At 48.4% G+C, this 11,410-nt stretch overlaps 1 protein-coding gene across 8 annotated transcripts in view; it reads left to right on the plus strand.

Annotated features, from left to right (window-relative positions):
• Window positions 1–11,410, plus strand: part of Banp (BTG3 associated nuclear protein) — a 76,081-nt gene extending 64,671 nt beyond the window's left edge. For 4 of the 8 annotated variants that reach the window (XM_031341646.1, XM_031341648.1, XM_031341649.1 and 1 more), the window contains 3 exons: window positions 2,494–2,619; window positions 6,077–6,220; window positions 7,728–11,410. In XM_031341646.1, the coding sequence (XP_031197506.1) occupies window positions 2,494–2,619; window positions 6,077–6,220; window positions 7,728–7,799 (342 nt within the window). In that variant the 3' untranslated portion in view covers window positions 7,800–11,410. The remainder of the gene's footprint in view (window positions 1–2,493; window positions 2,620–6,076; window positions 6,221–7,727) is intronic. The other 4 variants (XM_031341651.1, XM_031341652.1, XM_031341653.1 and 1 more) reach the window with 2 other exon arrangements.

Genomic DNA, 11,410 nt, shown 5'->3' on the forward strand with positions numbered 1-11,410 from the left:
CCTGAGCTAGCACATGGGTTGCGGAAAGGTCCTTGTTGGTATGGATCAAGTCAGTAAGGAACAAGTTGAAGCTTCTTGGGCCTTTTCCCCCGCCCCCGCAGCAGTGGTCCAGGCCTTCTTCTGGCCACACTAACCTCCACTGGGAAGTGTGTCTACTCCTGGCACAAAGGATTCCTTTCTCTTATTTTGGTTTTGCCCCTAATAGACTCTTGGTGGGACTTGGAATTCCATGGGCAGATACTGCTGAAAGGTCCTGGGGCTTCTTGCATTGATTTTAGGGTTAGCATCAGTTTTGCATTATCTCAGTTGGGTTTTAAGTAGAGCTGCAGAGCTGGCAGTGGATGGAGGAAAAGCAGATGGTATGTGCCCAAAGCACAGTCCTTCTGGTTCCCTCAGTATGCTGCTTCCGATTCCTGCCCACTGCTACTCTTTCTTACGTCTGAAAATAATTGGCACTGCTTCAGAATGTGTTAAGGGAGCTGCTAGCAGTGAAGCTGGTAATGTAGCAGTGCCTGCTCCTTGTCCTTGTCTGTGGTGTGTCAATCTGTGCTGTCCCTAGGGAAGCCCTGAGGTCAGCTGCAGGCTAGCTGGCGTTGGCTGCCTGGAGATGAAGGGTCTGGTTGTTGGCCTGGGCACCAGCTTTCGTGTCACTGCAGTCAGACATTTCTCCATCCCAGAGCCTGTTTGGAGAGCATGCAGATCAGGGCTCTATTCCAGATGCAAAGTGATCAGGAAGAGTGAAGGAACTGAAAGTTCATCATTGGGAGATAAGTGCAGACTTGCCCCTGTGTGCCATGCCATGGTGGCTTACATTGCTGCATTCTTTTGTAGCTGAAGGTTTGTATCTGCCAGACTTCTTCCTGCAGCAGTGGGGATCCCCCAAGAAGACTGACAACTTGGTTTTCTTGGGCAGTCAAAAATATACCCTGGTCACACAACCCAAGCTCATCTTTACTGTCCTGTAGCTGGGATCTGACTTGGCTTTTTATTCATCACCAATTTAACATTAAGGTCAAACCTCAACCTGTATGATGATGCTCTTGAAGCACTGCTAGGATATGCCAGAGACTGGAATGTGGTTCCAGAGACAGATCGTGCAGAGAGCCTTCCTGTGCTCATTGTGGTACACCACACATCTAACATTTGTAATACATACCTGTTGGGTTCCATTGTAACTGTCAGTCACGGAGCAAGTGGTCCAGTGTTGCTGGGATCTCTGTAGCCTTGTTTGTGGGCTGTGTGGATAAATGCCAGATGTCCTCTTCCCTGCCCTCCCTGCCCTCCCTGCCATCTTAGGCTGCAGTGTTTCAGAGAAGCTCTTAGGATGGACAGGCCCTGTCTACCCAGCTGGCTCTTCCTACACCATTCTCTTTGTGGCTGTCATAGCTCTCCCCTGAGAATAGCATTTCCAGTGAAACCTTACTTAGCTTGTTGTGGTCTCATGTAGCTGGCCTCCAACTCACTTAAGTAGCCAAGGCTGGCTTTCAGCTCTTCTCTCTATCAAATGCTAGGATGATTAGCCAGCATGCTTGGCTAAAAGGTGCTTGTTTTGTTAACTGCCTGGGAAACTCCTTGGAACTTTCTTCTGGTGCTGGAATGGCCCACACAGCAGAATAGGTGTTTGTCTGTCCCTGTTGCTGGAGGAGGAATGGTCATTAGCATGACAACTCCTGAGTGTGGACCAGAGACCCGCAGGGGCAGGCCTAAGAAGCATGGCCAGAATTGGACAGTTTAGGAGTGGCCAGGCCTTCTTGGCAAGCGCCCTTCTAGTGAGTATGATGACGGCACCCTGACATGTATCTTGGTCTCCCTGTCATAGTAGCCAGCCAAGGTGACAGCTCACCAGCTCCTCCCTACAGTTGAAACGAATGTGGTCAGATCCCATAGCCAGGGTCCAGACCCCACAGCCTCCTTGCTGGGAAACAGTTTGTAAGCCAGGCCTGGTAGCTCTAGTCTTTGAAAGCCATGACTTTCTAAGCTTTTCCCGGACGGGAATCTTGCTTCCATTCATCGATTGGTTGGTCGAGTTACACTTTTGTCTTAATATCGTAAATTCAGGTTTTCCTAAAGTATAACACTTTACGTTTAAGCAGCTTCATGTTTCATATAGAAACATTCATTTATTGGCAATGCTCGCAGGACAGCACTGTTGGGTGCTGAGCAGGGAGGGTGTTTGCTGCAATCAACACAGGCAGAGCTTTCTGGGAAACCGGTTCTAAGATTGCAAAAGTTTCCTTAAATGCAACTGCAGTTACCTTAAATTCATTATGGAGGAATCTGTAAAAATGTAACATGATTGGGGAACTGGTTATGCTATAACTCCTAACTTGGGGTTTCCAAATGTGGCCTGGCTTCTGAGTTACCAGGAGATAGCAAACCAGGCAGCCACAGTGTGTCAGCACTTCTCCTTTTCCTACCTCTTCCCCACAAGGTGGGATCTGTGGCTTGACAAGTCCCTGCCGAGCCTATAGCCCCCATTCTGATCTCTTCCAGTCGTGGGGCCTGTGCCAGAATCCCATTCCTGTCAGCGGTGACTCAGTGGCCCAGGCTAATCCCTCCCAGCTTTGGCCTCTGGGAGGAGACACACTTGATCTGCCTGCTGGAAATGAAATGATCCAGGTTTGTAAGTGTTTCTTGTCGGGAGATGTGGGTGGCCTGACCAGTGTTTTCCAGGGACCATGAAAGAAGGGTCAGGTCAAAGCTCTGGACAGCAGGCAGAACCTGCTTGCCATAGGTAGCTGGCCCTTACAGAGCCTCTGCCATACACTAAGCTCAGGCTTACAGAGGCTGCCACAATAACTGCCACTGTCTACACTGAATACCTACAGAGGTCTGCGGCTAAGAGCTTGCTTTGGCAGCCAGAGACATCTTGGTAGAGGTGCATGTTAGGGGTTTAGCATAGCTGATGAGGTGTCTGTGAACAGGCATGTACCTTACACGCAGGTGTGTGCATGTGCACATCTATGACCACATGTGTCTGAAGACATGTGTATAGGCATACAAAACAATTGATGGCATATGGAGACATACGGTTTGATGAATGGCTGTTAAGTCAGGCCCATCTGCCGAGCTTGGAGCCCTCATCCTACAGAGCCTTTCATTCTTAGAGACAGGACCATTCTGCTATTGCAGCAGTTCTGGTGTTTGTATCCTTTCCTTCCTTCTGAAGCCTGCTGCTTCTGCTGTTCAAGGAACACATGGACAGTCCCCCTTTGCCTTTCCCTGGGTTACCCTGGTAAATGGCCCAGGGTAGGTCAGGGTAGACAGCCAGGTACAAGTGAGCCATAGATCCTCCAAAGAATATTGTCCTGTCTGTTTGACTTTATGTTCTTACAGTGAGACCAGGAAGTTCCTGTGATTCAGATGCTAGGTGGGAAATGTTCATTTGTCCAATAGAGCATGGCTTCAGTAGCCTACAGGGTTGGCCCAGGAGCATGTGGGACCCACTGAGATCCACAAGAGCTGCTGAGTGGGGAGAGCAGGAGGTATTCTGGGTGAGTAAATGCAGAGGAAGAGAGATCCCAAGCTACCCTGGCTACCCATGAAAGGTCAAGGCCAGCTTCCATAGTGGGAGAGTCTGGAAGAGCCAAGGCTCTAACCAAGTCTGCCACCAAGGGCTGCCCCCAAACAGGAGCTCCGTTTGCTTTTTCCTAAATATAAAATTCTTGGTTTTGTTTCAAGTTGAACTGCTTGGTCAGATGAAGCAAAGCACCATGCCTGGAGAAATGTAATTCTGAGCACAATGAACTTGCCTACAAGTCAGCATGAAGGAGAAATCCAGAGGCTTCTATCAGTGACTCTTATAAGACTGGATCATTTTACTCTATTCAGGCTTTCCCCCTGGAAGGGGCCTTGCTTTATCTAAAACAAGGAGTCTTTACTGTCAGCCAGATGTTGGGCAACTTAGCATCTGTTGCCCTGCTTTGCGCTGAAGAGGGAGAGAGTGGCCAGTAGCATTGTGCAGCAGCTGTGCCAGAGTGGGTGTGGAATAGGGAAATGCTGAGGGATGGGGAGTAGAAGTACCAGGCAAGTGTTTATGTGGAGTTCTGAGCTTGCCTGGAAACTAGAACCCAGATGTATGCTTGTACACCCTCTTTCCTTTTAATTAACCTGAGTTTAAGCACCTACAGAGGGCCAAGGACCAGCTCCCCTGTTTTTGCACAGCCCAATGCCTGTCACCATGGCCCATGGAGTGGCTGACCAGATGTGTGGGTCCTGTGAGGCCAAGGAAACTGTCCTCCTAGCCTCAGATGTTGACATACAGAAGGGCAGCAATAAGCAGATTCAGAGAGGTGTGTCTGGAGGCCTGGATATGTGCTGGGACAGGCTGTCACTGTTGCTGTTGTCTCTTGGCTCCTCCCTAAGCAGAGTCTGTCAGGGTCTCCATAGGTGAGCGGAATCACTCTGGAAGTGAGATTGACCAGAAGCCACTGCACTCCCCAGGAAGGAAGTAGGCAGACCACTTCCCAAAGGAATGCTAGGAATTCTCCTTAAGAAAGACCCACGTCCTGATTCTGTCACTGTGGCTCATCTGATGAGCTCGGAGCCTTCACCCCACAGAGCCCGGCATGAGTTTCCAAGGGGACAGGTATATTCAGTCTGTTGGCAGTCATTTCCCTCAAATAGTTTTTTCACTTTTTTATTGTCATTCAAAAATATTAAAAAGGGCTTTTCAGTCATTAAAACATTATTTTTCCACTACCTGTGAACCTGAGTGTATTTTGGTTTGGCAGACCCTCATTATCATAAAAGACATTGTCCTTGCTTGCAGTGTGTGTCCTTGCATGTGCCTTTAAGAAGGCACATGTCATCTGACAGTCAAGCTAGCACTATTTACAAGTACAGCTCTTCTTAGAAGTTGACTGGGTGAGTTTGTGCTTCTGTCTCGGGTTGTGGGAAACCAACCACATGCGGTCTTCTCCATACAAAGGGTGGGTGTGCCATCATGCCAAAGGTGCCCCCAATACAGACAGTTCTGTCCATTGTTGGAGTTGCATGCCTGGGACTCCTGGCCTTCCCGCCTAGGGTAGTACACAATGCTGATGCAGGGCCTGTGGTTCCTGGCAACTACGAATGAGCAGATGGAGGCTCTGTATTGCCTGCCTCAAGCCCCCTGCCCAGTTGTATGAGCACCAGGTGGAGTTTGTGGGAAACGAATCAGTGGTAAGGATATCCAGGGCTGGAGTCACCCCAAGCTCATTCCCTCTCTTCCAGGTCCATTCTGAGGCAGGGTCACTGGTCAGGCAGGATAAGGATAATGGAAGGATGCAGCTAAAAAAGGACTGAAGGGTCTGTTCTGTAGTGACTTGCTCCTGGTGTCTCTGCTCACACCCTCCCCTCGGAGCCTGTTTAACCCCCACTCTCCTCGCCACAATAGCTCTTCCCTTCTTTTTTTCTTTGTATGTGTGTGCGTGCGTGCGTGTGTGCGTGTGCACACGTGCACGCAGAGGTGGATGGTCTCCTCATCTGTCTTCACCTTATTTTCCCTGAGATAAGGTTTCTCACTGAACCTGCAGCTCATTATTTTGCCTAGGCTGGCTGGTGAGCTAGCTCCAGCAGTCTTCCTGTTTTGGGTTACAGACATACACAGCTGCTCCTGATTTGTATGTGGATGCTGAAGCTCCAAACTCAAGTCCTCGTGCTTGCATACACTGCATATACACGCAGTATAGCCACTGAGCGATCTCTGCAGCCTCCCTCTCCTTTTGTTTCTCTATCTAAAGTTATTGGCTCCACATGGGCTCTGTCCAGGGTTTTGTTAAGCTCTCCTGCTGTCTTCAGTGTGCCTGTGCGATCTTCAAGTTCTAGCTTATTTGATTTTACATGGGCTTTAAAAGACTAATGTCTATGTGTAACAAGGGTGTTTCTGCAAGGCTAAGTGTGAATGTGGCAGATTTCATAGTCGAAGACTCAACACTCAAGTAAGCAGGTGTCTCTCTGCAGTGGGCATTGAGGCTCCATTGCACTTATATCCATGCTGCGGGCCTGGGGCCTCCTGGTGCTCCTGGACCAGAAGAGGATAGGGATCTGCTGACTCAAGCACCACTGACCAGCCTGACTTTGTCCCCAACCCCAGGTACTGCAGGGTGCTCAGCTCATAGCCGTGGCCTCTTCAGACCCTGCTGCTACAGGAGTAGACGGGTCGCCTCTCCAGGGCAGTGACATTCAGGTTCAGTATGTCCAGCTGGCGCCTGTGAGTGACCACACAGCTGCAGCGCAGGTGAGTCCTGTCCCTCCCAGTCCCACCAGCCTCCCTAGTAGATACTGAACTTAGGGCTGTGCCTGACATTCCTGTAGAACCAGGAACCCTTGTCAAGAGGCATACAGGTCTGGCTCAGGCATGGAGCTTCTGTTTATCTTAACTCCTGAAATAAGAATCTGTGGGCTCCTCTGATTTCAGCCCAGCAAGGGCAGGGGACCTGGTAGGAGCAGAGACTCAACAGTCAGAGGCTATTCCATGTGTCAAGTCTCCTACCTCCCTCTGGGCACCTGCTGGCACTAGCAGCTTTCCTGGAGCTCCTTCCTCTGTGCGTCCTAAGCCTAGTGTAGTAAACAGTACAGACTCTCACAGAGGTTTCCACTCACCTGAATGTGAGAACCGGGCTTTGGCCATAGACTGGTCAAGATTTTACTTCTCCCAGGAGCTGTTGAGGCCTGTCTGCCTCAGGCATTAGAAGGGCTTCTGGAACTGCTAGGCCAGGCATCTGAGGACAAGGCACTGTGGGGTGCCTTCTGAAGGCCTTGGAACGACCACTTCCAGGTTCTCAGAGAAAGAACTTGGGCCTAGGTGAAGACTCCCATCTGCACGCCTCAGCCACGACCCCCATCAAGCCTCAAGATGCTTCTTCCTTCAGTGTGCCACATAACTGCCCACCAGCTGCCCACTTGATCTCACTATTGCAAACTTTTGATAAAGCCACAGGGTCTTTTTCCTGCCTGGCTGAGCACAGAGCTTCCTAGAAAGCACCTTCAGTCCACATCCTTCACCTGGGCTGTACTCCTCCTCCTCCTCTTCCTCCTCTTCCTCCTCTTCCTCCTCTTCCTCCTCTTCGCCCTTGTTTGTTTGTTTATTAAGAAATAAACTGAACATGGCCTCAGCCATGCCATCCCCAGCAGGGAGAGTGGAGAATTTTTTGTTTGTCTTTAAAAATCAGAGACTTAGATGTACAGTAAGAGCTATTCTGTGAGACCTTGGCCTCATGCGGTGCAGGACTTATGCTTAGCTCAGCACCAAATCTCAGGGGACTTATCCTTCAGTGCTCCTGCAGTCTAGCTGAGATGGAAGATCAGTCATTTATTCCAAGGTTGCAAGTCCTCACCTTGAAGCAGTGACTTCACAGTCTTTCTAATACACTTCACTGAAAGTTACCATGTTTTTAAGCTGTTCCAAGATGCCACTTAGAACACTGGGACAGTTTCTGTAGGAAGTCAGTGTGACCCTGAGGTTCTAGGGAAATATGTCAGGTTAAGAACATGGTGTGTCTAATTCCAGTTGTGTCTTGGTACATCTTGAGGTAAGGCTGGGAAGTTGGCAGCTGTATGGCCCCAGTTGCCTAAGTTTCTCATTGGGTCAGGGGTGGCCTGGTACCGTGGCTTCTGAGGTTGGCATGCCTTTTCTGCTTGTGTGTGAAACTTGGGGCTCTGAGTAACACATGGGTGGCTTGCTGATACACATGTGTGTGACTGTAGTTTTCTAGAACACTTTCCCTTTCTCCCCCACATTGCAGACGGCTGAGGCATTGCAACCCACTCTGCAGCCTGAGATGCAGCTTGAACATGGAGCCATCCAGATCCAGTGAGACTGGGCATTGCAGGAGCACCACGCCACAGCTGCTCACTGACCCTGCCCCACGCCCTGCTCTCTTGCTTCAGCAACTGCAGGTTCTGCTGGGCATCCGAGAGCTCCTCCTCCCAGGGAAAGGTCCTGGCCACCCCCTGCTGGAAGGCGCCTCAGGGTTTGAGTCTCACTGCTGGTCTCCAAAGGAGAAGCATTGTGCAGAGTGTTGAGTACATTCAGAAAAAAACAAGAACTACGATATTTTGTTTAAACAGCTTTTTTAATTTGCTATGGTGTTTATAACAAAAAAGAAAATGGAAAAAAAAAACAAAAACACAAAAAAACAAACAAAACAAAACAAAAAACCCAGAACAGAAACACAACTGTGGAGTAGTAGAAGCCTGGGCCATGTGCTCCCTTCAGGTTCCTGACGTAGGTGTTGGAGCCAGCTGATGATGCTGGAGCACTTCGGACCTGCTGCTAGGGGAGTGCTCCAAAGGGTGTGCTCCCCAGTGTGATTATGCATTTCTAATGAAATAAAGTGTATTGATGGCCACAGAGGCTCAGTGTTGTTGCACTGTGAGAGGACTTCTGCAGGATGGGTACTGGGACGAATACTCATCCCCAGGGCCATGCTACCAGAGAGTTCTTGCTTTGGCTCTCTCTTCTAGGGAGCATGAGCTGTGGGTGTCCCTTGGGGCAGCTGTCTCCCACTTCATCACAGTGAGCCCTCAAAGGCAAGGTCATTTTAACCCATCCTCTTCTGAATGCTTAGGCCCCATAAACTGCAACTCCAGGAGTCCTGGAGAACTCCCTGTGGAGAAGGCGGGACTGCAGAGAAAGCAGGCTCAAATAGTCACATGAGCTGCATGTGAAATGCCAATGAAGTTCTTACTGACTGACAGTGCTGTGCTTGACACTTTTCCCAGGAGGATTTCAAAGTTGTGGTCCCAGATTATCATGCCTCTGTCTCATGTCACCACATTCTGGATTCCTGGGCTGGTTATTCACCAGGGCACACTAAGGTAGCAGAGGAGAACAGCTCTATGGAATAGACAATTTGACATGGTTGTGGCCATCTTCCTAGGACACTTGCCAATGTTGCAGATGGCCCTATGTGGGGAGAGTGGGGAAAGGCATGGAGGCTAGGCTTACAAGGCTGTGTAACACATCTGGGCAGGATCCCAGGCAAGAATGGAGAAAAGAACCCAGAGAGGAAAGCACACTCCAGGAAGAGCATGGCATATACCCACACCTAGATATACAAGATGGGAGATGGCAGCAGACCCGTACCCTGGAAGTCAGAATAATGGGAAGTTAACTACTTCCAACAGAGCCAGGTCTTCAGAAAATGTTCAGAAAACTGGTTGACAATGTACCATGTAACCCTGCAGTTGTAATCCCAGGAATACCCTGTGTCCATACACACACCTGTGGGCGCACATTCTCAATAGCCTCATTCATACTGACCTGAAGTGGAAATAGCCTAAAGGGCCAGCATATGAGCAGGTGAGCAAAGGCATACCTCTCAATACAGAGGATTAGTTGACTGCCAGAGGATCGGCACTCTGGCCCACTCTATGGCATGATGAACTTGCAAACATTAGTGAGTGAAAGAAAGCAGAGGTAAGAAGACTGCTTACTGGAAGATTATACGGATGGACAGATTCACAGAAACAGATTGTCAGGACCAGAAGAGAGGAACAGCGGCAGTAACACATGGGGGATCTGCTGAAAGTGCTCCCGGTTGGATAATGGATATTTGTCTTGTACACCAGGTGACTGGTCACTTGAAAAGGTGAAACATTTGCTGTTCACTATATCTCAAGGTTATTTTTGATAAATGGATCACATTTGGCAAAAGCATAAAAATTGAGGCTATGTGCTAAAGATGCCATGGAAAGGAGATTCTACAGGATTTTCAAGACTAGGAACATGGGCCCAGATGAAGGTTCTCTAGTAAGAGACCACTGGACCACTTGGAATAGAAATGGATCTTAAGTGATCTCTATAAAATTGACTCTCTAAGATTAAAGATATCAAAACAGAGGAAAACATGACTGTCTTGGGACAGGCAAGAAGAGAAGTGAATTTTTATTTTAAAGTACTCTTAATTGTCTTGAAGAAAAATGTGTGCAATATTCAGCCTCCAGTATCTGAAAACTGTATAGAGACACGTCACTGTTTGTAAAGATTAGAGTGCTTGCTTGCTCAGGTGGCTGGTGGCCCTGGCCTTGTCCTTGTAGGACATCACCCAGCAGCTTGAGAAAGGTCTGTTCTTAGATGTTTTCTGGAGCATTGCTAAAGAATTCTGCTTGCTATGTTGTGTGTTCTCTGACTACATAGAAGTGAGGTAGATTTTAATGAGGAAAAAACTTCCCATAGCTCAAGTAAATAAAATTGGATTCATGAAGCTACACTTCATTGAATGACAGAGATGTCAAAATGTGGAATGCATCAGGTGTGTTGAGAAACAGCTACAGACAAGCTGGGATGGAGAATTACGTCTACATTCAAATGACAAAAGCAGTGTTGGTGCTGTGGGAACATTACAAATTGAGAAGTTCCATTTATACCAATGCTCAAACAGTTGATTAAGTCCTGGTACAAGAAAGATGATGGATACAAGTTGCCATTGTGGGGGTTTCCACAGACTCCTCAGGCAGTAGAAGACGAGGCTCTCCCAGAATTATATGGATGGATTGGGAAACAACAGAGGGAATGACATGCTGCCTTGACACCAGACTGGGGTGGGGCAGAAGAAGATGGAAGGAAGGAAGGACTAAAGACTTGTTGCTTCTGAATGTCTGAGCTACCTCAGAGCATGAATAGGCTGTGCTTGGTGACGTCAAGTGATGTGCCAACCCTACCCCATGTTGAGTCATGCATACTTGGTATATTTTGAAAGTCTTGTGACTTGCTGTGATAATAGAACCATGTGGTTATCTTTAGCAGAAAAATGATATGTAAAACTTACCTGTTCATAGTCACAATGGATCTGATCAGAGACATCTGTAAGAAACCAGTGACAAATATCCCTGAACTTGGATTTGGAAAGCCTGGTGTGACAAATGAGGATGCCTGGCACCTTGGTTATTCTGAGATTGGAAAGCTAGAAATGAGACTACCTCTGTCTATATAATTTGGATGTGAACTCCTGATGGATATCCCACGAGCTGACCCAAAAACCTGTGAGTGTGCTTTGCCTGGGTGCTGGCTACAGGCCACTCAGAAATCACTCCCATCTCAGTCAGAATCAGCACGGATGCTCTTAACTGCTGCTCATTACAGCCTCTAGGAAGCTTTACCCCACAGAAGTAAATTTAAGGAGATGCTGAGGCAATGTTACTGAACTAGAGAAAAACCAAGGAAAAGCCTCATCTGAGAAAGTGTGGGTTCTCTAAATGGTGCAGCCAGTGAGGTTTCATGCAGAAGCCAAACAGGAACTATTGTCGCAGTGGACAAGAGTGATGAGGACTGGAGAGATGGCTCAGTGGTTAGAGTTCTTACTGCTTTCCCCTCCCCAGTGGGAAGAGTTCACTGCCTGTAACCTGATGCCCCTTTGATTCCCCACACTCCTCTCACACCCACGGCAGACATACACACACAGGAATAAAAATAAACCTTTAAGAA

This window comes from Mastomys coucha, unplaced genomic scaffold (assembly GCF_008632895.1).
Source record: "Mastomys coucha isolate ucsf_1 unplaced genomic scaffold, UCSF_Mcou_1 pScaffold22, whole genome shotgun sequence".
Taxonomy (NCBI): Eukaryota; Metazoa; Chordata; class Mammalia; order Rodentia; family Muridae; genus Mastomys; species Mastomys coucha.